Source organism: Uloborus diversus, chromosome 1 (genome assembly GCF_026930045.1).
Source record: "Uloborus diversus isolate 005 chromosome 1, Udiv.v.3.1, whole genome shotgun sequence".
Lineage (NCBI taxonomy): Eukaryota > Metazoa > Arthropoda > Arachnida > Araneae > Uloboridae > Uloborus > Uloborus diversus.
In genome coordinates this window covers 228,068,081-228,091,652 of record NC_072731.1, presented here as the reverse complement: position 1 = coordinate 228,091,652, position 23,572 = coordinate 228,068,081, and the positions used below count along the sequence as shown (strand labels likewise).

General features: G+C 36.2%; 1 protein-coding gene across 1 annotated transcript; it reads right to left on the bottom strand.

The window, feature by feature from the left end:
- Window positions 1–17,223: 17,223 nt before the first annotated feature.
- LOC129219081 (ubiquitin-conjugating enzyme E2 E1-like) lies at window positions 17,224–22,797 on the bottom strand. Its single transcript, XM_054853403.1, has 2 exons — window positions 22,468–22,797; window positions 17,224–17,478 (listed from the first exon to the last, which is right to left on the bottom strand). Exons 1-2 carry the CDS (start codon window positions 22,792–22,794, stop codon window positions 17,224–17,226), a joined length of 582 nt encoding a protein of 193 aa, XP_054709378.1. The 5' UTR covers window positions 22,795–22,797.
- Between the last annotated feature and the right edge of the window lie 775 nt (window positions 22,798–23,572).

Genomic DNA, 23,572 nt, shown 5'->3' with positions numbered 1-23,572 from the left:
TAGTGATACACAGTTAAGAAAACTAAAGCATGAATGCCCATAAGGGGGGAGGGGCATAGAGGGTTCGGTTCCTCCTCTAGACATTGGTACTGACATTTAAAAAAAGAAATTTGAGTACAAACATCATTCAAAACATTTCAATATAGCCCTGGTGTTCTCAACCTTTTAGTCTCTGCTCCCCCCTTTTAACACTGACGGGAGCTCACGCCCCCCTCCCCCTTCAATACGAGGGCACAGTTGAAGCTGAAGCTATTAGGGATAGCTGAAGCAGGTTATTAAATAAAAATATTGATGATTTTGTTAATAAATTTAATATTACTACGCATAACTTTGTTTTGAACATAGTCTTATTAAAACATAGGAAGTTAAAGAACGGAATGCAAACAAATTGGAAACAATCTAGGACCTGGATGAGGTTGATTATCAACCTCTAACAGTACTAAAATTGACAAAGCTGAAGAAGAACGTGTAAAAGTTGTTTTTTGCAACCATTGAAAATCATTTAGCCATGCTGGCAAAGAATTTTAAAAAGTATTTTCTTTTTGACGAAAAACTGATAATAATATAAAGCCTTCCTTCGAAAAACTTTGTTCGTCAAAACAATTTCAAGGAAGTCACTAATGATTACGAAATTTCTTTTTAATTTGGTATGTTTTTACTAAGGAAGTTTTGATTCAGAAGTTGCTTACTTCAATAAGATAATAATTGAACATGTTGAAATGCATTTTCTTTTCTATTTATATGTTTGTTTTTCCTTTCAGTCAGTTATTCAATTCTTTTAAATAATATTTTCTCTTGGATATTTTCGCGCTCCCCCCTAGGGGGTACTCCCCACAGATTGAGAATCACTGACATAACCCATTAACGAATGACTGTTTCTAAAGCCTTCTTTACTATTATGGTTTTATAATTTTAATCGGCAATGATTTTGCTTTCAGGAGTTTCAGTGTATTTTAAATACAAATTTCCACCTGTTTTCTTTGGGGGGGGGGGGGAATGAATTCCCTTAAAATAGTTAAAAGTCCGTCTGAATTTTTAACGAGTTTTTCAACAAGATTTTCACGAATGTAAATTTCACTTATTACTTTGTGAACAGAAGCAGAAGAAATGCCTTTTTTCTTTAAATTAGAGCCTTGAAACACATAAATTTTCATAGAAATAGCCCTCTAAAATTACACATATGGCGCCCTAACCTGAAATATTGTGATTTCTTCATCCTAGCGAGATTGCTTTCTATCTTTACTAACAATAAAGCTGAAAGTATCTCTGTCTGGATCTCTCTCTGTCCGGATCTCTGTCTGTCTGTCAGGATCTCTGTGACGCGCATAGTGCCTAGACCAATTGGCCAATTTTCATGAAATTTGGCACAGAAACAGTTTGTAGCCTGGGGGGTGTGCTCCTCGAAGCGATGATTTTTCGAAAATTCAATTCTGTATCTTTTCTATTCCAATTTTAAGAACATTTTTCCGAACAAAATTATCATGAGATGGACGAGTAAATTACCAAGTTATCATAACGTGGAACCGTAACATGGGCAAGCCAATTGGCGAGAAACTCATCACACATTATTTGTAAATATACAGGCGAACCAAAAGACCTTTTAATTTTCTACTACGGGCAAAGCCGTGCGGGTGCCACTAGTAGCTAATATTTTTGAAAATAGTAAGTGTTAGACTGGAAAAAAGGTAGAAATTGGTTATCTGGTCATTTAGGAAGTAATGTGCTCTTGCTGTTTCACTGCTTCATAATATATTAGCTTATATCTGCTCAGATATTTGCATAGCAGTTTCAAAAATTGATTTTGCAATACTTTCATTTTTTGTGTTTTTACTGGCAATATTTTGTATAAAGGAGCTCCCAATGAAATGTCTGCCCAGGGTCCTATGTCCCATGCTGTCATAATCATAGCCTGGAAGTCGATACACCATGACTTCCACATTCATTTTGAGGCCACCTATCGAGATCAACTGACGATTTGCCAAGTGAAGCATATTGCAAAAATAAATTTATGGTAGGCTGCTAGCCAAGCACTTAGTAGCAGAGTTGGATTTGCATGTGAGCCCAACTAGTGCACAGTTATTCATGTTAATTGTGAGCCACAATTTCTCTATTTCAAACTTTCCAATTCATATTTAAATAGTTTTGTGTTAGTTGTTGTAAAATGGAAGAAAAACTCAAAAAAAAAAAAAAGTTATGTAAAATTGAGCCTGGCTCAAGGTTTTCCAAGGTATCCTGTGTGTGCGCCACTTTCAGCCTTGTCAGAAATGGGATGCAAAATAGATTATTTTAATAAAAGTTTGCAAGTTTAAAGCGGAAAATAATATTTCTTAATAATAAAAAACTCCCTTTTTTTGTACTTCGCAAGAAAGCAAGATTTCTATCCTTTCTATACAATGTTGCATAGACTATGACAATTTAGGCAGAACAATTTCGACAAAAATAGTTTTCTAACGCAGTAAGCTGTCTACTATATTGCCGACTTTTTCTCTTCTTTTTACTTCCAAAAAAAAAAAAAAAAAAAAACGCATCAGAAAACGTATTTTATAACATTGCCGTGCAGAACCGGGCCTTCTAGTTTGTTTTAAGTGAAAAAAACTGAAATTTTTTTGAAGTGACGTAAATTTAACTGGCATTGAGCACGGCTCAAAGTTGCCCTAAATGACTGCTTCTTTTGAATTTTATGTTAATTTGAACATCGGAGAATTATTTAGAATTAAGACTGGTTGCTAGAAAACCTATATGAACAAGTGATGAATACTACAGTGCTGGTAAAAAAAAAAAATGCATCACCCTCGCATCTTCGCAACAATGGGATTATGTGAGAAGTTTTGGTCGACCGATTAACGATGAATGTATGTGAAATTCTGCAAAACTTATGAAATGAGCATTTAACAACAGGAATCCGGTAATTGTTTACGCAGATCGGGGCTGTTTCCGGGCCAAGGCAAACAGCTGACCCCATGCTCATTTTTTCATTTTTGAACCTGCGTGTGAGTTTAGAGAAAAAAAATTACTTAACTCCATGTCAATTTAAGTCTAATGGCAGGATAAAGGTTTTTAAATTGTTACTTACTAATTTTGCCCAATGGCTCTTAGCAGAATCATCCTGGAAAATGACGTTTGGAGCTCAAGTAAAGTGATCCCGGATACCAGGAAGCAATTTCTCCTCCAAAATGCCAATATACACCTGAGCGTTTACTGTTCCTTTCACGAAGTGAAGCCCACCAACTCCTTGCTCAGAAATACATCCCCAAATCATCTGGGATACGGGATGCTTGACTGTGTGTTGAATGCAGTCGGGATGATATTCCTCTCCTTTGCGGCGCGGGTGATGCACTTTTTTTTTTACCACCACTGTATATTAGCATCAGTTAAGAATATGCTGTAGGCAGGGTTGCGCATTCCCTTTTATATACTCATATATATAATAGCGAATGATCGAGTAACGCTGACGTCATCAACAATGAAACTCGCGCCACGGCATGATAATATTTTTTTTTTTTTTTGGTAATGCTTGACATGCAGGGAAAGGCTTTATTGTGACAAGGGTGAACTGGATCCAGTCATTTAACTATTTTACAGGTAAAACAGTCATTTTAGGAGAGTGAAGAAACGAAAAAGTGATCGGCAATGAGCACTATCTACTGGAGTTAAGGGTTAATCCACTGGAGTAAGGGTTTAAATGTCAACTATCAAAATGTCACCAAACAGGCAATTGCTTCGTTAAAATGTAGAAGCAATTTTCACCCGTCATACCTTGACGGGCGATTTTCTAGTTACTAAATATCTGTATTATAAACATTTATATTATTAAATATTTATTTTGTTAAACATTTATAGTATTTAATATTTATATTATTAAGTATTTATATTATTAAATATTTATGTTACTAAATATTTATATTATTATTGAATAAATATTTTAATTAATAAGTTTATTTCAAACCAGTGGTAACCCGCACGGCTTTGCCCGCAGTAGAAAATTAAGAGGTCCTTTGGTTCGCCTGTGTATTTACAAATAATGGATGATGAATTTCTCGTTAATTGGCTATGTTCATTCACTCTCCCATTCCACGTCATGCTCATTTCGTAATTTACTCGTCCATCTTGTGATAGTTTTGCTCCGGAAAATGTTCTTTAAATTGGAATAGAAAGAGAACAAAATCGAATTTTCAAAAAATGGCTTCAAGGTGCACACCTTCATGCTACAAACTAACCTTGTGCCAAATTTCATGAAAATCGGCCGAACGGTCTAGGCGCTATGCGCGTCACAGAGATCCAGACAGAGTGACATTCAGCTTTATCTTCTTTATCTTTACTAATAATAAAGCTGAAAGTCTCTCTGCCTAGATGTCTGTAGGATATCTGTGACGCGCATAGCGCCTAGACCGTTCTGCCGGTTTTCATGAAATTTGGCATTACTAATAATAAAGCTGAAAATCTCTCTGTCTGGATGTCCGGAAGATGTCTGGATGTCTGTAGGATCTCTGTGGCGCGAATAGCGCCTAGATCGTTCGGCCGATTTTCATGAAATTTGGCACAAAGTTAGTATGTAGCATGGGGGTGTGCACCTCGAAGCGATTTTCCGAAAATTCGATGTGGTTCTTTTTCTATTCCAATTTTAAGAACAACATTATCATAAGATGGACGAGTAAATTACGAAATTATCATAACGTGGAACCGTAACATGGGTACAAGCCAATTCACAAGAAAATTCACCATACATTATTTGTAAATACACTGCTCGACATTGAAAATGCAACACCAAGAAGGAGTGGTCATAAAGTGATGAAATTTGGAAAAAAGGCAGAGACAGCAAGGAAAAAATAAATGATCTTAGTATCAAAATGATAGGCAGAATAGAGAGCGAGAACGGCATCGGCTCAGTAGGATGTAGGACCGACAGCGATACACGAAGAAACACGTCTAGACATAGAGTCAATAAGGGTGCGGATGGTGTCCAGAGGGATGACTCTCCATTCCCTATCAACCATTTGCCACAGTTCGTCTTCTGAATGAGGCAGGAACAGAGTCTGCAAACGGCGTCCAATCGCATCCCACACATGTTCGATTGGTGACAGGTCAGGAGAGTATGGTGGCCAGGGAAGCATGCGAGCACTGTGTGGTCGGGCGTTATCCTGCTGAAAAATTGCATTAGGTAGCCCTTGGAGGTAAGGGATTGCAACTGGCCGCAGGACATTATCCAAGTATCGTTGGGCCGTCATAGTGCCCTGACTACGATCTAGAGGTGATATGGAATTGAACGCAATTGCGCCCAAAACCATTATGCCACGTTGCCGTGCGGTGGGACGTTCCACAGTTACTGCCGGATTAGATCTGTCTCCACGTTGACGCCACACACGTATGCGGCGACTATTACTGGATAAACAGAAGCGGGACTCATCTGAGAACACGACATTTCGCCATTCTGTCATCCACGTCGCTCTACTCCTGCACCATATTCAACGTTGCTGTCTGTGTTGTGGGGTCAATGGCAATCTTCTTAACGGACGCCATGATTGCAGATCACGTGCAACAAAACGACGGGAAGTGGTTCTAGTTGACACGGGAACATTCAGGGTATCTTGCACCTGCTGCAGAATCGAGGAACAAATGACTTGTGGGTCTGCTACAGCTTTTCGGTGGATGCGTCGATCCATGCGCACTCTGGCTGCCCCTGCACCCCTCAATCTTGCCACATTTCATTGTTCCAACAATCTTCGGCACAGCACCGTGCTCGCATCCATGTGGGTATCAGCTGCGATTTGACGTACGGACCAACCTCCCCTTCTCAGTCCGATCACCATACCCCTCGTAAAATCGTCTACCTGCTCGAAGTTCCTTCGTTGACGGCGGCCTGGCTCGTGTTACACGTATCCTCTAAGACAAAATCAAAATTTCTTCGATAATTCTCCAGTCAGAAATAACGACACGAATATTGCCCATCCTGCAAGTTCCTTCCCTTATATGTTACTTCACGTGCGTCGGAGAGCTGCGCATTTCACATCATTTACATAACTCAGTGATGTACGTCTACTCTAAAATTTGCATACATTTCTGAACACTCCTTCTTGGTGTTGCATTTTCAATGTCGAGCAGCGTATACAGGCGAACCGAAAACCTTTTAAATTTTCTATTACGGACAAAGCCGTGCAGGTACCACTAGTTATTAGTAAAGATGACTAACATGAAAATTCTTTTGACATTGAAAAGCATGCCCGATGCACTTGGAAGTAGAAAATAAAAAAGATTATTACCTTTTTCTACAGACACTACGAAGCTAACACATTTTAAAATGCAGCGAATTCTGGGAAGTGTGGGAGAAACGAGTAGAATGCAAGTCATATTCATAATTTTGTGTTTCCGGGAAAATGAAATGCATAACTAATTGCACGAGGAAACGATAACAGGTAGCAATGGAAACTCCGTAACGGATATTTTGGCCTTAACCGTTGACTTTAACCTGATGCATCATTCGTAGAGTTGTTGCAACATTGAGAAACGAAAATGAAAGTAACAGTTGGGTTTCCCACTAATTTATTGCAATGAAACTCAAATTCATTCTTAGTTTTATAACAAATATTAAATTTAAAAAGAAAGAAGGGGGGGGGGAAAGAAGAAGAAGAAGCAGTTGTGAATCGGTTATTAACAAATTGGAGGGGAGGGGTTGGAGATCCTCTTAAAGTGGAACCAAGGTTGTTTAGTTTAAACCACTTTGGTTTAAACCATGGTTCAAACCAAGTATTTTTCTTTTGATATTTCTTTTGAAAAGCTACATGGTTTCCCCAAACGTTGTCATAACTTTTACAGATTATTGGAACATGTAAAATCCAACTAGTGCAAAGTAACCAGCAAAGCTTTAGAGAATAAATTACAAATTAATAAATGTTCAGGCTTGTTTATTTATTACTTTTATGTAATGCAAGTTTGCTAAATAGATTTCTTTTTTTTAAGCAATGCAATTTTTCCAACTAGGTACATTTAAATATACAAGGCAGACCAACTAAGTTATTCTAAAATTACATGGAGAAAAAATCCTAGTTTGTTGTCTTTATTTATTCATTCATTTCAGTCTTTTACGTTTCAAAATAGCCCAAGAAATATATTTTAGATAAAACTTCATTTTATTTAATTGCCTAATTACTACGCCTAATGTATAGAGATAAATCATGTATAACTGAAGGCATCGATAGTGTATTTTAATTTTATCTCTGTAGAATACATAAATCACATGAGAGGGAAAAAAATAACTAAAGAAACCCAAGAGCACTTACAGACCAGTAAGTTTAGGATTTTTTGCTCCACAAATTTGTAATTAAGAAATATTTTCAGAAGTAGTTCCTCATAGCATGTAGAGCAAATCCTAAAAAGTCCTTAAGTTTGTATGTGAGCTTCCATCCAAAATGGTGGATCAAAGATGATCGCCTAATACTTTTTTCCTTCCTGATATCTCTGTCAAAAGTAAAGATTTTTCAGTTATAAAAAAATCTGTATGCTCCAAAAGTAATATTGTTTCGATAGATTTATTCAAAAGCAACAGTCTCAGAATTTTTCCACCTCACTCCTCTTTGTTTCTCTACAATGTTAGCTGATAATTCACCCGTTATCCATAAAAAACCATTGCCTCACACAAAGAGAAATTTTTTCAGAAGAAACCCGAACCTGACGTATTCGAGGCATATGAATTTTTATATATCTGTCTTATCCCGTTCCAATGCGTGGATAAGAAATCATCTATCTGTGATGGACGAGTTGATCAGCAGCTGTTTAACACTAGGCCCTACTGATTCAATAATGAAGTGCTGGTAAAAAAAAAAAAAAAAAAGCATCATCCTCGCATTTTCAGAACAATGGGATTATGTGAGAAGTTTTGGTCGACCGATTAACGATGACTGTATGAAATTCTGCAAACCTTATGAAATAAACATTTAACAGCAGGAATCTGATAATGGGGTTGTTTCCTTCAGTCAAAAGTACTACTTTTAATCACTGAAATTGATAGAATGAGTGAAAAAAAAAAAAAAATAACATGGAGCCAGAAAATACTTTCATTTTCCCAACAGTTATTTTTCAATTAAATTTTTTAAATGACCGATTTTGAAAACAAGGCGTGGTCCTTATGACGTCACAAATGATGCAATTTGGCGCGTCTTTCTACCACGTTTCTACGTTATGATAATCAAGATGCGAATTAAGTATTGCGCTCTACGCTTGCTATCAACCCTATCGTTGCCAATATACGTGAGTAAAGATGCGAATTAAATATTTTTCTCCGTGAATGGCAACACTGAATGGCATTTCATCGTTTGTGATGTCACACGGCAGAAGTGTAAACTATGAAAGCGCAGAGATTTAAGTATTTTTTAAAAATATTAAACTTGAACAAATTATTTAAAAAATGGTCAGATCCTATATTTTTAAGCATGCTCTTTCAGAAAAAAATACCTTTAAAATTTTGGAAACGACCCCATTGTTTACGCAGATCGTGGCTGTTTCCGGGCCAAGGCAAACTACTGACCCCATGCTCATTTTTCCATTTCTGAACCTGCGTATGAGTTTAGAGAAAAAAAAATTACTTAACCCTATGTCAATTTAAGTCTAATGGCAGGATTAAGGTTTTTAAATTGTTACTTGTCAGTTTTGCCCTATGGCACGGAGCAGAATCAGCCTGGAAATAGACGTTTGGAACGGAAGTAAAGTGGTCCCGGATAGTAGGAAGCAATTTCTCCTCCAAAATGCCAATATACACCTGAGCGTTTACTGTTCCTTGCACAAAGTGAAGCCCACCAACTCCTTGATCAGAAATACATCCCCAAATCATCTGGGATGCGGGATGCTTGACTGTGTGTTGAATGCAGTCGGGATGATATTCCTCTCTTTTGCGGCGCGGGTGATGCAATTTTTTTTACCACCACTGTAGCTGCTACACTTGATTTTTTTAAATATTTCTCAGAGAAACTCGATCAAAAAGCGAGGGTTGTTGAGGGGGTTATTTATACCTGAAATGATTTAGTAAATTATCTTTTGATTTGAGAACAGCAGAAATCCTGGCGAAAAGCTGTAGAAGGCTGAACAGGACACTCATTTCTTAATAACAACCCCTTTTTCCCTCTGAAGTTTAAATTTCCCATTAGAAATTCTTAAAACTGAAGGCAGCAATTTTTCAGCAATATATTTTTATTTTATTGTCATTTAGTTTTATGGAAATTTAAATTTAAAAAATCATTCTTGAGTAACTATTTGCTATATAAAATGTGTAAAAAATACGATTTTGAGATTAAAATGACCTTTTTATCTCTACTAATAATAAAGCTGAAAGTCTCTGTGTCTGGATCTCTGTCCGGATCTCTGTGTAGACCGTTCGGCCGATTTTCTTGAAATTCGGCACAAAATTAGTTTGTAGCATGGGGGTGTGCACCTGGAAGAGATTTTTCAAAAATTCGATTTTGTTCTTTTTCTATTTCAATTTTAAGAACACTTTACCGAGCAAATTATCATAACGCGGACGAGTAATTTACCAAATTAGCATAACGTGGAACCGTAACATGGGAGAGCGAATGAACATAGCCAATTGGCGAGAAATTCATCATCCATTATTTGTAAATATACAAGCGAACCACATGACCTTTTAATTTTCTACTACGGGCAAAGCCGTGCGGGTACCGCTAGTTAAAAATAAAAGCTTTGAACCGTTTTTGACGAACTTTTATTGTTACTGAGAGTGTTTTTTTTTTTTTTTTATTCTCACTTCATATCAAAAAAGGAATTTTGAACCATTTTACAATTTATAGTAGTTTCAAGGAGTTAAATACATCACATTCAATTTTCAAAGAGAAAATTTGCATTTCAGACAAAAAACACAATTTACAGATCTTATATGAGGTAGTGAGAAGCAAAGGTAAGTAAGTGGCAAAATTTGCATATAACCAGTGCAAATAGTAGGGGACCCTCTCATTTGTCCAGGACAAGAGATTGTACTAGCATCCCTGGTAGGTGCTGCTGTACAGCATGGTTTAGAAAAAAAATCAATGAAAGCCTACCTAGGACGTTATCTTTAAACGCGTTTTACTCGAAACTTGAAGATGTCCACTTACATTGCTTTTCTTCTCACTGCCTCATATGTATATAGCTTTTTAAAGAGAAAACAAGGAAAACAGAAGCACCAATTCATGCACAGTACATAGCATTTTTCAGAGTCGAAAAATAATTACTATTGATTAAGATACGAGGGAAATGATTTCAAAAATAATACTCCAAAAAAATCATTTTAGTAGCGCATGTGTGGTGCTGCATATTACGTAGAATATAGAAATTTTAGCTTTTGGTGTCAAAACAAATGTTTGAAATTTTTTATTGGTTATTTTAGGTTATATATCGAAACAATTGTTACTTATAGAACGTACAAGTTTTTTTCAGAACTGAAGAATCTTCACTTTTACATAGTATATATATGAGGAAGCAAAAAGTACCTGGCGGCCATCTTTGATCCGCCTTTTTGGATAGAAGCTCACGTAGGAACTTAGAGGACTTTTCAGGATTCGCTCTACACATGTTCAGGAATTAATCCTGAGAAATTTATCCAATTATAAATTTGTGGGGCATCGACCCTATTTTCAGCCTAAATTTTCCTGGCTATTAGAGCAGGCAGAAAATGCGTCTAATGCCCACACACTTTTTGGCATCGACGATTGACGATGGAGTCAGAGAAAGAATAAAAAGATGTATAAAATGAAAAAAATAGGAATATCTGTGTAACTCTGTGCTCTTGTAATAAAATTTAATTTCAAACTTTTCACCTTTCAAAGAACTTTTTTTTCTCAATACAATGAAAACAGTCCCCTTTAGGAATGGTGGAATAATCAATAGGGTTTGCTGGGGTAAAGTGGTCATAAAATCGTAGGTTTGAACCTTAGGTGGATAATAAAACAATAAATTCTTTAAACACTTCAACTTTTTTGTTGTTGTTTTACATTGTTTTGTTAAAGATCATGCTACATTGAATTTCAGGGGAAAAAATATTGAATTTAGGAAGTTTTATAACACTTTCATTTCTCTATGTATTTATGACCACTTTACCCCATGGGGTGGGGGAAAGTGGTCATAGCATGGGGTAAAATGGTCATAGTTAAAATTAGATGCAAAACCGTTACAAATAACCCTAATATTTGTATATTTCGGTTATTTTTATAGTTACAAGTATATGCGCGAGTACATTTGGGTATACACGAGTATACATGTATAAACATGTATACGTGATTACCTACAGGAGTGCATACGTGTTTACACGAGTATCTACGTATCACGTGTATATACGAGTATTACGCGTACAAACGAACATCATATGCGTGTATGCACTTATATCTCGAGTATATACTTGCATAGCTGAGTATATACGAGCATAGTAGACGTATATACGCATGCATAAGTGTACGTACGTACATATACGAGTATACACGAGTTAATTCGTGAATACATCCAGTGCGTGTTTGTACATGACTACTCACGTATATATATACGAAAGCATGAGTATATACGTGTGTTTACGTGTAAACACGGTTATATACCTGTATAGACGTATATAGGTACATTTACGTGTATACACCAGTACATGTATGTATACACGAGTATATCTGCTAATATACATGTATGCTTACAGATGAATTCAAGCTCTTGGGCAAAAATCTAAGGGGTGCGAGAGGGGAGGATAAGAAGCAAAGAATCATGAGAAACTTATGGTCGCTGACGCGCTACATGCACACAAAGTCAGAAACTGATAGATGCAAACCAGGTCACAAATTTGTTACACAAAGATGATTTTACCCAACATTTTAGTTTTTAAGAAATATTAGAGCAGTTGTTAAAAGTTACGGCCTGTATTAGCTCCAATACACGCATCGCAACAAAGGCGCAGCGATTGATGAAAGTTTTTCAAATGTCTCGTTATTTCAACAGAGAGTGCTTTGTGATTACAACGCATGTATTACAGCTGCAGGCAGCAAATTTCATCAATCGCTTTAAAACTTTCTTAAGACCTAAAATATTGTGTAAAATTGTCTTTGTGTAGTAAATTTGTGACCTGTTTTGCATCCATCAGTTTCCGGCTTTGCGTGCATGTAGCGCGTCGGCGTTGTGTTTGTGACTATAGGGTCTGGTGGGGTAAAGTGGTCATAAAATCGTAGGTTTTCAACTTTGGTGGATAATAAATACAACAAATAATTTAAACACCTCAACTTTTTTTGTTGTTATTTTACATTGCATTATTAAAGAAAAAATATTGATTTAATTAGTTTTGTAACACTTTCTTTTCCCTTTGTATTTATGACCGCTTTACCCCATGGGATGGGGGAAAGTGGTCATAGCATGGGGTAAAGTGGTCATAGTTAAAAATAAATGCAAAACCGTATTAAATAACCCTAATATTTGTATATTTCAGTTATTTTTATGGTTACAAGTATATGCACTAATATATGCGTGTCTTCACGAGTATATACGTGTCGTGTAAACATGAGTAACCACGTTCATATATGAGTAGATACCGTGCATACCTGAGTATATACATGTATAGTAGACGTATATACGCATATATGTACAAGTGTACATGTGGGTATATACATAACTGTACATAAATGTATATACGGGTATACACGAGTTAATTCGTGGATGCATCCAGTGCGTGTTTGTACGTGTCTACTCACGTATATACACGTATATATGGAAGCACGAGTATATACGTATGTATACGTGTAAACACAATTATATACCTGAAAAAACGTACAGAATACGTACGTTTATGTGTCCGTACATACTCGTCAACCAGTACATATATGTATTCACGAGTATATACGCTTACATACATGTATGCCTACAGAGTGAATCCAAGCTCTTGAGCAAAAATCTAAGGGGTGTGAGAGGTGAGGATAAAAAGCAAAGAATAATAAGGAGTTTATGGTCGTTGACGCGCTACATGCACACAAAGCCAGAAACTGATGGATGCAAAACAGGTCACAAATTTTTTACACAAAGATGATTTTACTCAAAATTTAGTTTTTAAGAAATATTAAGAGCACTTTTTAAAAGTTACGGCCCGTAGTAGTTCTAATACACGCATCGCAACAAAGGCGCAGCGACGGATGAAAGTTTTTCAAAAGTCTCGTTATTAAAACAGAGAGTGCTTTGTGATTGCGACGCATGCATTACAGCTGCAGGCCGCAAATTTCTTCAATCGCTTTAAAACCTTCTTACAACCTAAAATGTTGTGCAAAATTGTCTTAGTGTAACAAATTTGTGACCTGTTTTGCATCCATCAGTCTTTGGCTTTGCATGCATGTAGCGCGTCAGCATTGTGTTTGTGACCATATGTTCCTTGTTATTCTTGCTTCTTATCCTCCCCTCTAACACCTGGTAAAAATTTTCCCAAGAGTTTAAACTAACCCTGTATACTTGTATGTCATATGCTTGTATGTAAGTATCTACTCGAGTACGTACGTGTATATACGTGTCTACCTGAGTATATAAGTGTTCGTATACATACGCGTAAAAGCAAGTATATACTTATATAGTCGAATGTATATCTGCATAGATAAAAAATACCCATATCGCAGATACCCATAGACGTATTTATTGGTGCATTTATGTGAATACGTTTGTATACGTGCCTACACTAGTATATGCGTATGCATACGTATATACTCGTATATTTAACCCCATTTACGGTAAAAACAATACATATTAAGTGAAATTAATATTTAATTCATATCTGCCTTATACATAACTCTTAAGTGGCATTAGAAGAACAATATTCGTTAAGCCTAATATTATGACCACTTTACCCCATCTTACTGAAATTGTTCTAAAAAATTATCTAAAATAGATTCAGCTAACTGCTAATGAGTAAGCAATCTTAAGACATGTAGGAAGCTTCCTATGCCGTCAATCTGTTCATAATTCTAACAAACAAAATTTCCCAAAGAAGTTAAAAGAGGTGTTTAGATTTTTAAAATTTTCATATTTACACAAAATATTTTTTTTTACCAAATAAAATTTTGCCAGGTTTGGAAATTTTGTATTCAAAATGTAGTTTCTAACTCCCTGAACCTAAAATAAAATTTTCACATTCACTCGAACATTTATTTCCAAGCTATAGGCATTTATTTGACGTATGACCACTTTACCCCATTGACCACTTTCCCCCACCAGACCCTACATTTCTTATGATTCTTACTTCTTATCCTTCCCTCAAACACCTTTTAGTATTTTGTCTAAGAGTTTAAATTCACCCTGTACATTTATATCATAAGCTTGTATGTAAGTGTCTACTCGAGTACGTACGCGTATATACGTATCTACCGCAGATGAATTCATTAATAAATGCATACGTAAGTGATTTCATAAATTATTGAGTAAGTAAACGAAATGAACTATTTCGTTTTGCTCCATCCTCTTTGTCCCTCGTGCACTTCACTACCTAACTGCACAAAACATAAAAAATAAAAATAAGCTTAATATAAAAAATAAATAAATGCTGCACCGAATATTAGGTAGATCTCAATTAGTATTTAAAATGCTAAGAACGAGAAATCATTTCATAATAGCAAAAATAATTTTTGACTTAAAGCAATATGAGTATCAATTTTTAAAAATTGCTTGTATTATCACATGCTTTGATCGTCAGAGGTAATTTTTTTCTTGACTGGAATAGACTGCATGTATCAGTACATAGCTAAAATATTACCAGGTAGCACTGAAACAAGAGTTAATATTTCAGCACTTCACTTTGCCCTACATTCCCCTATCTGTCAAACAGTGAAAGAATTTTTGAAGTAGGTGCAGTGGTTCCAGATTTTGCCCTCGAAATCAATAAACGAAGGTGCAAAACTCTCTCTTTATAATATTAGCATAGATGTTTGAAGAATATTGTTTGCTTTTATTATAGTCGACTGTCATGCTGATTGAGGAGAAAATGGGTCTACTAAAAAAATCATTTCTATAAATTAACTTTGCACATAGACTTTTCTTCATCAGATTTGACAGGGCATTTCTGTCGAGAAGTGCAGCGAAAATCATATTCAGAGTAAATGCTAATTGGTTTGAAAGATCGCAACCTATATAGCATACGGTGCACACGTGCACAGGTGTATCAATCCAACACTCCCTTATGTGATTTAGCCAAAGTTTGAAAATATGAATCATATGAATATTATTTGTTCAGACGAGTTTGGAAATTCTTAGAAGTGTTAGCTTTGAATCACTCCATATTATTCGGAATACACATTAAATCAGATTTGAGACAGTGAGAAACAAAGGGATGTAAGTAGAAATTTTCAAAATGATGCATTGCGCAGAAAAGTATTACGTGATGCAATCTTTCGAAAACTTGTAAAAGAAGCCCGGGCCGCACACAAGGGGGGTTCTTAGGGTTAACCCCCCCCCCTCCCGCGAAAAGTTCGGTTTGACATTTAATTGTTTGTTTATATTTAAAAATTTCCAAAAAATAGTGTTCCAAAACTCAAATGTCTTTCATATGTATACTAATTGCATAAAACGCTTTCATAATAGATAACCCGACGACTTGAACATTAGCACAAATAGAGCAAAGCTCCGAATGAAAATTTTTAAACCCTCCCCGAAATTATTTTCTGTTTACGGCTCTGAAAGATGCTAAATACTATTGCTCGAAAATTAGAACGCTGAAGTACAATTCTGCACCTGTGAGGTAAAGAGCACTGTCTCACGGAAACTAAACTTTATACGAAATTTGTTTGAAGTCCGTTTACTTCCAAACCACGCTGGTTTTGAGGTAACGCAGCGCTGTTTCAAACCGTCTTATTTTTACCTTTAGGACTTAAAAACTTATTCTCCACAACCTTTTTTTTTTTTTTCTGTAGAGGAGAGTCTGGAGAAATGGACGGAGCTACACTCTTGTAGAAAAATGTGAAAAATTATTTCCAGCTTGTCCAAAAGTAGTAGACTCTCGCTGCTACATTTGCTGGACAAGCTAGAAAAGCTTTTTCACGTTTTATTTTGGAACAAATGCAGCACCGGTCCCATTCTTCCTGACTCTCTCCTACCAATCTAGCTTTTTTAATAGGTGGTCCTACTACCCTTAATTTCTAACAAAACAAAGCGCCAAAAAAGTAGTGATTTTTATAATGTTTGATTTAGGGGCATATTCAACTGTAACAGAATTCGATCGAATCAAATACAATCATTAATACAATCAATCAGAAATTTTCTTTGCCACTATAAGAAGTAAATTTCTTAGCTACGTTTAAATAGAATCCGATCTATTCGAAGACAACTGAGTTGAATATGCCTCTTCTAGAATAGAATACAGGAACTGAATTACTCGATGTTACTGAATATTTTAACGATTCAAATTGCATTTTTCTAATATATACGAAAATTAGAAACTCACGAAGTGTAAAAGTGTGAGAAATTCTCACACTCTGGGGTGGTTTCCATCAGTTAAAAGTACTACTTTTAGTCATTGAAATGTATAGAATGAGCAAAAAAAATAACATGGTCTTAGAAAATGCTTTCATTTTCCCAACAGTTATTTTTAAAAATAATTTTTTAAAATGTCCAATTTTTCAAACAAGGCGTGGTCTTGATGACGTCACAAATGATGCACTTTGCCGCATCTTTTTACTATGTTTCCACGTCATGATAGTCAAGCAGCAAATTAAATATCGCGCTCTGCGCTTGCTATCAACCACATCGTTGCCAATACACGTGAATAAAGATGCGAATTAAATATTTTGCACCGTGAATGGCATTTCATCATTTGTGATGTCATCGACAGAAGCGTTAAACAATGAAAGCGCTCCGATTTAAATATTTTTTTTAAATATTAAACGTAAACAAATTTGTCAAAAAAGGGTCAGATCCTTGTTTTTAAACATGCTCTTTCAGAAAAAAATACTTTTAAAATTTTGGAAACGACCCCATTGTTCAACTTTGCCAGGTTTCATTGCCCCACATTTAAGGGGCGGATAGCCATTTGCACTCACTCGAAAATTCTGACGCATAGTTTCCCGTCTAAAGATACAGAAAATGAAACACCTTTCTTAGAAATTTATTTTTATTTACATTATACGTGTTCATAAAAATTTTGATTTCATTGACAATACATTGAAATCCATATGTATATATATATGTATATATTTTCTTTTGTCTTTAGAGTTATCAAAATAAATGAGTGTTCATCTAATTTAGTCTTCTAGCTTAGGGTTGGGAAAACGCATGTCTACGAGTATGTTCTCTAGCCAGTCGGTCGTGTTCCTTGCGATTGGAGAGGTATAAGCTGGCGATGTGAGGAACAAGGGGGTCCTTCGGGTTGCAATCCGACAGCAGGGAGCAAACCGAAAGTAGCACCGAAGACACTGTCAGTGCCGGACTCCACGAATTCTTCAGGATATCCAGGCAAAGGTGACCCCGTGAACTCACGTTGCAGTGATAAATCTCAGTCAGAAACTTCACCTACAGCACAGAAAATTATCATTTTGAGCGAATGCACAATACAAAAAAAGAAAACAACCGACTGAGTCGCAAATGTAGAATCAAGAGGGAAAATTTAAAGTCCCTTTAAAAGCATTATACTATATTAAAAATCAATTTCAAGTATTTTATTTGCTAACAAATAGAAGCTGGCAATAGATATAAAATTTAAATCATTGCTTTTCATTTCCTTGTCGGCCAACAATGAATTCGGTTACCAATCGTGTGAATAAATTCTTAGGCGTATTTCAAATCTGTTTTTAAAAAACGTTATGATTCGAATTCTATATAACATGGAAGTTTTAAACACATTCTATCAGACACAGAAAAAATTACTCTTTATTTTGGTATTAAATTTTTAGATATGTTTCTACTACAAAAATTGCGAAAAACCTTTTAGAGGTTTTTAATTAATATCTTCGTTAATTAATGTCATCCGAAGACGCAACCTAGCGAAGAACACTCTCGATCAACTCTCTTTTCGAACAATTTTTTTTTTTCAAAACCGGTTCATCCGTTTAGGCGCTAAAGTGCCACAGACAGATACACAGACACGTCAAACTTATAAAACTCTTCCTTGTGTGTCGCGGGTTAACAAGCAAAGATAAAATTAAAAATTTAAAAAACCCCGACTGAGTCGCAACTGGGGGAAAATTGAAAATCCTTTGAAAAGTCTTATATTATTTATTAGTGGTACCCGCACGGCTTTGCCCGTAGTTGAAAAATTAAAAGGTCATTCGGTTCGCCTGTATATTTACAAATAATGGATGACGAATTTCTCGCCAATTGGCTAGGTTCATTCGTTCTCACATTCCACGTCATGATAATTTCGTAATTTACTTGTCCATCTTATGATCATTTTGCTCCGGAAAATGTTCTTTAAATTGAAATAGAAAAAGAACAAAATCAAATTTTTGAAAAATCGCTTTGAGGTGCACACCCCCATGCTACAAACTAACTTTGTGCCAAATTTCATGAAAATCGGCCGAACGGTCCAGGCGTTATGCGCGTCACAGAGATCCTGACAGAGGACATTCAGCTTTATTATTAGTATAATAATAAAGAAAATCAACGTCAAGTATTTTATTTGTTTACAAAAAGAAACTGGCAACACTCTCTGAATAAAGGCTTAGGGGTACTTAAAATCCGCTTTGAAAACGTTATAACTCGAATTCCATATAACATGAAAGTTCCAAACATATTCTATCAGACGCAGAAAAAAATACTCTTTTTTTTGGTACTAAATTTTTAAATATGTTTTCGCTGCAGAAATCGCGAAAAATCTTTTAGAGGTTTTTAAGTAATATCTTCGTTAATTAGGGTCATCGAAAGACGTAACCTAGCTAAGAACACTCTTGATCAACTCTCCTTTCGAACAAAAAAAAAGTTTTTCAAAATCGGTCCATCCGTTTAGGCGCTAGAGTGGCACAGACACACACACACACACACACACACACACACACGTCAAACTTATAACCCCCTTTCCTTTGAGTGTCGAGGGTTAAAAATATCATCAGAGAGAAAAATTCATATACACACATACGGGCATTTGGTACTTGGCTGTAAAAACCTTTTTATTGATGTCAATTGTTTGTGATCTTCCTTAAGATTTGTTGGGGGAACAAACGCAAAATTTTATAGTCGTTTCCTATTTGGAATTGAAATTGAAACGAAAAAAAAAAAAAAAGAAATTTTAAACATCACACAGCATCTAGCATACAACGTCCAGTCCTTGGCATTGGTTTTCGCAAACACAAATTGCGATAGGACCCTACTCGTTCGGTTTCATGTTTCTACAATTATCTTCTATCGCAATCAAAATTGCAAGAAACACAAGTTGAATTTAAGACGTCAAAGTTCAAATGAATGCCAGAGACTGGATGTTGTGTGCTGGATGCTGTTTTTAACCCCCGACACGCAAAGGAAGGGGGTTATAAGTTTGACGTGTGTGTGTGTGTATCTGTCTGTGGTACTTTAGCGCTTAATAATGGACCGATTTTGAAAAAAAAAATTTTTTTGTTCGAAAGGAGAGTTGATCGAGAGTGTTCTTAGCTAGGTTGCGTCTTCGGATGACATTGATTAACGAAGATATTAATTAAAAACCTCTAAAAGGTTTTTTGCAATTTTTACAATGAAAACATATTTAAATTTTTTAAAATTTAGTACCAAAATAAAGAGTATTTTTCTGCGTCCAATAGAATATATTTGGAACTTCCATGTTATATAGCATTCAAATTATTACGCTTTTTAAAGCAGATTTTAAATACGCCTAAGATTTTAATCACGCAATTGTAACCGAATTCACTGTTCGACAAAAAAAAAAAAAAAAAATAATAATAATAATTTGAATTTTTGGCATCCTGAATTCAAACTATGTTTTTCGCAATCACGAGCGTGTGTGTGTTTGTGTAGGCGCATGTGTGTGGGTGCGTGTGTATGTGTGTATGTATGCATGTGTGTGCGTGTTGTGTATGCAGTGTTATGTGTGTACGCGCGTGTGTGTGTAGGCGTTCGTGTGTGCGTGTATAAAGGCATATGTGTTTGTGTCTGTGTGCAGGCCTGAGTGTGTGTATGTGTTTGTGCGTGTAGGAGTGTGTGTTTGTGTCTGTGCGCAGGCATGAGAGTGTGTATGTGTGTGTAGGCGTGTGTGTGTATGCGTGTAAGTGTAGAATATTGACGCAACCTGGAGAAGGTTTTCACAAGAGGAGCAGCTGGTCGACGCGACGGTGGTGCTGGCAGAGGGTGCTGGTGGGAAAATAAAATGATAGGAATTCAAAATAGTCAAGTGAGAACAATAAGCAATCGTGATTGCTCAAAAAAAAAAAAAAAAAAAAGAAAGAAAAGCTATGATTTAAAATTTTAATCTGTTGTCAGTTTCTATTCGGTAACAAATAAATACTTGTAATTGATTTTAATGGTATAAGGCTTTTAAAAGGATTTTCCATTTTTCTTCTTAATTCTACATTTGCGACTCAGCCGGGTTTTTTAAAAAAAATTTAATTTTAGTTACTGTCTAAGGAGATTTGTGTAAATTCGAGAGGGTCGGGTATAAATAAAGTCGATTCTGAGGGACATGGACGAGGAGTCACCACTCAAGAGGAGCACCCTTGCGCGGGACCCCAAGCTGGAGGTCCTCAAAAAGGATGGGACGCTTACTACGATCAAGTGAAAACAATAAGCTGTCGTGATTGTTTAAAAAGGAGCTGTTCATTGACTGACAGGAATTTTGGAATTAGATTACCTCATTGGCACAAAATGATAAAACGAGTCAGATAACGTATTTTGGCAAGTCTGGTTCCTGATATATCAATTCACTTTTCAGTTAACTGAGGACGTAGTCATTGGTTCATGCAAAAAGTGCAATAATTTCAATGGGCTCTTATAGGATTCAGTTCTGAAGATGTGGTTTTCAGAAATGATATCTTAGCGTTCTGCCAGTTGGTTTATGTGGTCGCTCACTGTTTTCAGAACCACGTTACGTACACGGCGGATGATCACAGACCATATCGGGAATAAAAGGCTGTAAATCTACGGCCGCATAAAATAATTGGTTGCAGGACGAGCGAATTCAAGCATTCAATTATAGTAACTTGTGATGCTTTTGACATAATAGAAGACTGAGAAGTTTCCACTGATTAATCAACAAGTATATGAAGCGTTCAGAGCTGAAGTAGAAAAAGACTGAATCTACTTTAGCTATGAATACTTAATATGATAAGCGCCTAAAGGTTAAATGCGGCATTCAGAACTGAAGTAAATCAAGTCGTTTGTGGACTTGATCCACTTCAGCTCTGAACGCCTCATATCAAGAGTTAGCTATCAAGAGAAAGACTCTTTCTCGTTCCCTTCTAATGTGAATATTATTCGAATGGGGGTGTAATTCGTGTGAGTTCAGGTCCTTTTAACTCGATTTATTTATAAAATTTTAGTTAAATTGCAAAGGTTAATTTTCCTAACAAGTTTGGAAAGTACAGGTTAGGTCTGAGCTGCCAAAGAGTTAAATGGCGTCCTACACTGTCATGATAAGCACAAAAGTCGTGTCTGCACTTTTTATCAAAATTGAGTTACGATCAATAAGTGATTCTTTGTCACATATGTTACTTAAATACAATGTTTTATAGTCATATGTGAAGGGGAAATATGAAAAAAAAAATTCTCTAAAAGTTGCATTTGTGTATCAATACATGGAGGCACACAACTTTAAACGGCAATTTCTCATTTTGAACTCAGATGCAGATACGACTTCTGCGCGTAGCACGGAAGTACAAGGTATGATTCAAAAGTTTCAAGACTGATCTCAGAACTAGAAATTTATTGGACATTTAAGGTCATGACTCTACTCATCAGAGCTACACTATAAACGGAGACCACGCTCAAAACACCCCTGTTAGACCAATAGTCGAGAATACCGCTAAGTAACATCATACAACAATATACATAGCTGTCTCATTTTACTCAACGCGAACGTTTGCAGCACAATCAGTATAGGTCCCTCTAGGAAGGACATTTGAGGCAGTGAGAAGCAAAGGGTAGTAAGTGGCAAAAGCAACAAACTCGACATAACTAGTACAAATAGCAAGCAAAACTCTCATCTGTTTTTGGGGCAAGAGATGGTAATAGTAGCCCTGGAAGGTGCTGCTAGTGAGCATGATTTAGGAAAACTTTTCAATGAAAGTATACCTAGGTTTTGAACTTAGCATGCATTTTGCTAAAACTTTAAAAAGTTCACTTACATCCCTACGCTTCTCACTGCCTCATCCTCTGTGGCAGTTTCCGTTATATGTGCTGCTAATGACATATAAGAAAAAATTACTTAAAAACAAAAAGACTTACGCTATGCATACTGCTGTTTTTTATGGCAAAAAGGGAAAATAAGTTTAAAGAAAAAAAATACTTACAAAATAAAATTCAGGTCAGATAGGTTTGAAAGAACTTATAATTTTTTTTAAAGTAACAAATAAAAACTCTTACCTTTGGTGGCTTAAAAGGGTACTGTGTAGGAAATTCCATGCTCAAAGAGAATACACCACCTTCGTAAGGGGAACCTGGTGGACCAATTATGGTGGCAACCCACTGATATATATTATCGGCTTTCAGGCCCGCACTGCAAAGGGGTGGCGGATTGAGGGTGATGTCGTTTAGTTCCTTTCGTAAGCGCTTGGAACTGTTTATGAAAGCAGGATCGCCTCCTGTGTTGCTGTTCCTCATTGTTTCATTCAAGTCACCCATACCCCGTTGGTCTCCCTGCGTCCGAAGATTTTCGGTGCTGGTGGACAGCTCATCATTTTCAGTTTCCATAGAATTGCGGTGAACTAAGAGAGATAAGTTTTAGCTATTAAAATAAGATAGTAAATAAAGAGAAAGAACTTGGGGTTCATTGCTGAAGGCAAAGTTTCCTCGCAGGGTTTCATTCAGCAGTTCAGACGACGAAGGACTGCTAGCTGATCTATTAGCTATTTTAGTACCATTAATATTTGTTTGGTAGCACTATCTGCTAGTTGGAATAAAGCTAGTTTGGGATCATCAATATTGGTAATGAATAACATAAAGCTTTGAAAGAGACAATTGTGCCAAATAGTAGCTCGCACATGTTTTCTGGCATCAAAATAGTGATAATGATTGACATGTATTTTATAGCTCCTCAACTTAGATAGTCCCCCAATTAGTTATACATCAGTGTGATTGAATTACCATTGTTTCTCATTAGCAAAATGCAACTTCGGTTCTGTTAGGTTTCCTTCAATGTAGCGTAAGGCATGAACGAGCTTTGTTTTCCCTACACAACCAGCACATCAGCATGAAAAAAAGTGTTCTTCAAAATGGAAATGTTCTTATTTTCTCAAAAAGTCCCTTGCGGTTTTTCGGCCTTTGACTCTGTTCCGGCTGCTGGCACGGGACTTACTTGACAACTTCTTCCGTGGCACAGGACAACGTGTGGTAATCTTAATTCTTTATGCTATAAGGTACCAAGTTATGGAGAAAAGTTACTTCTCCAAACAACTGCCCGAAATGATGGTTTTTAGGTCTGCAATGGTACAAGAAAAGCTGGATTGAGGTTCTGTGGGGGATTTAACTT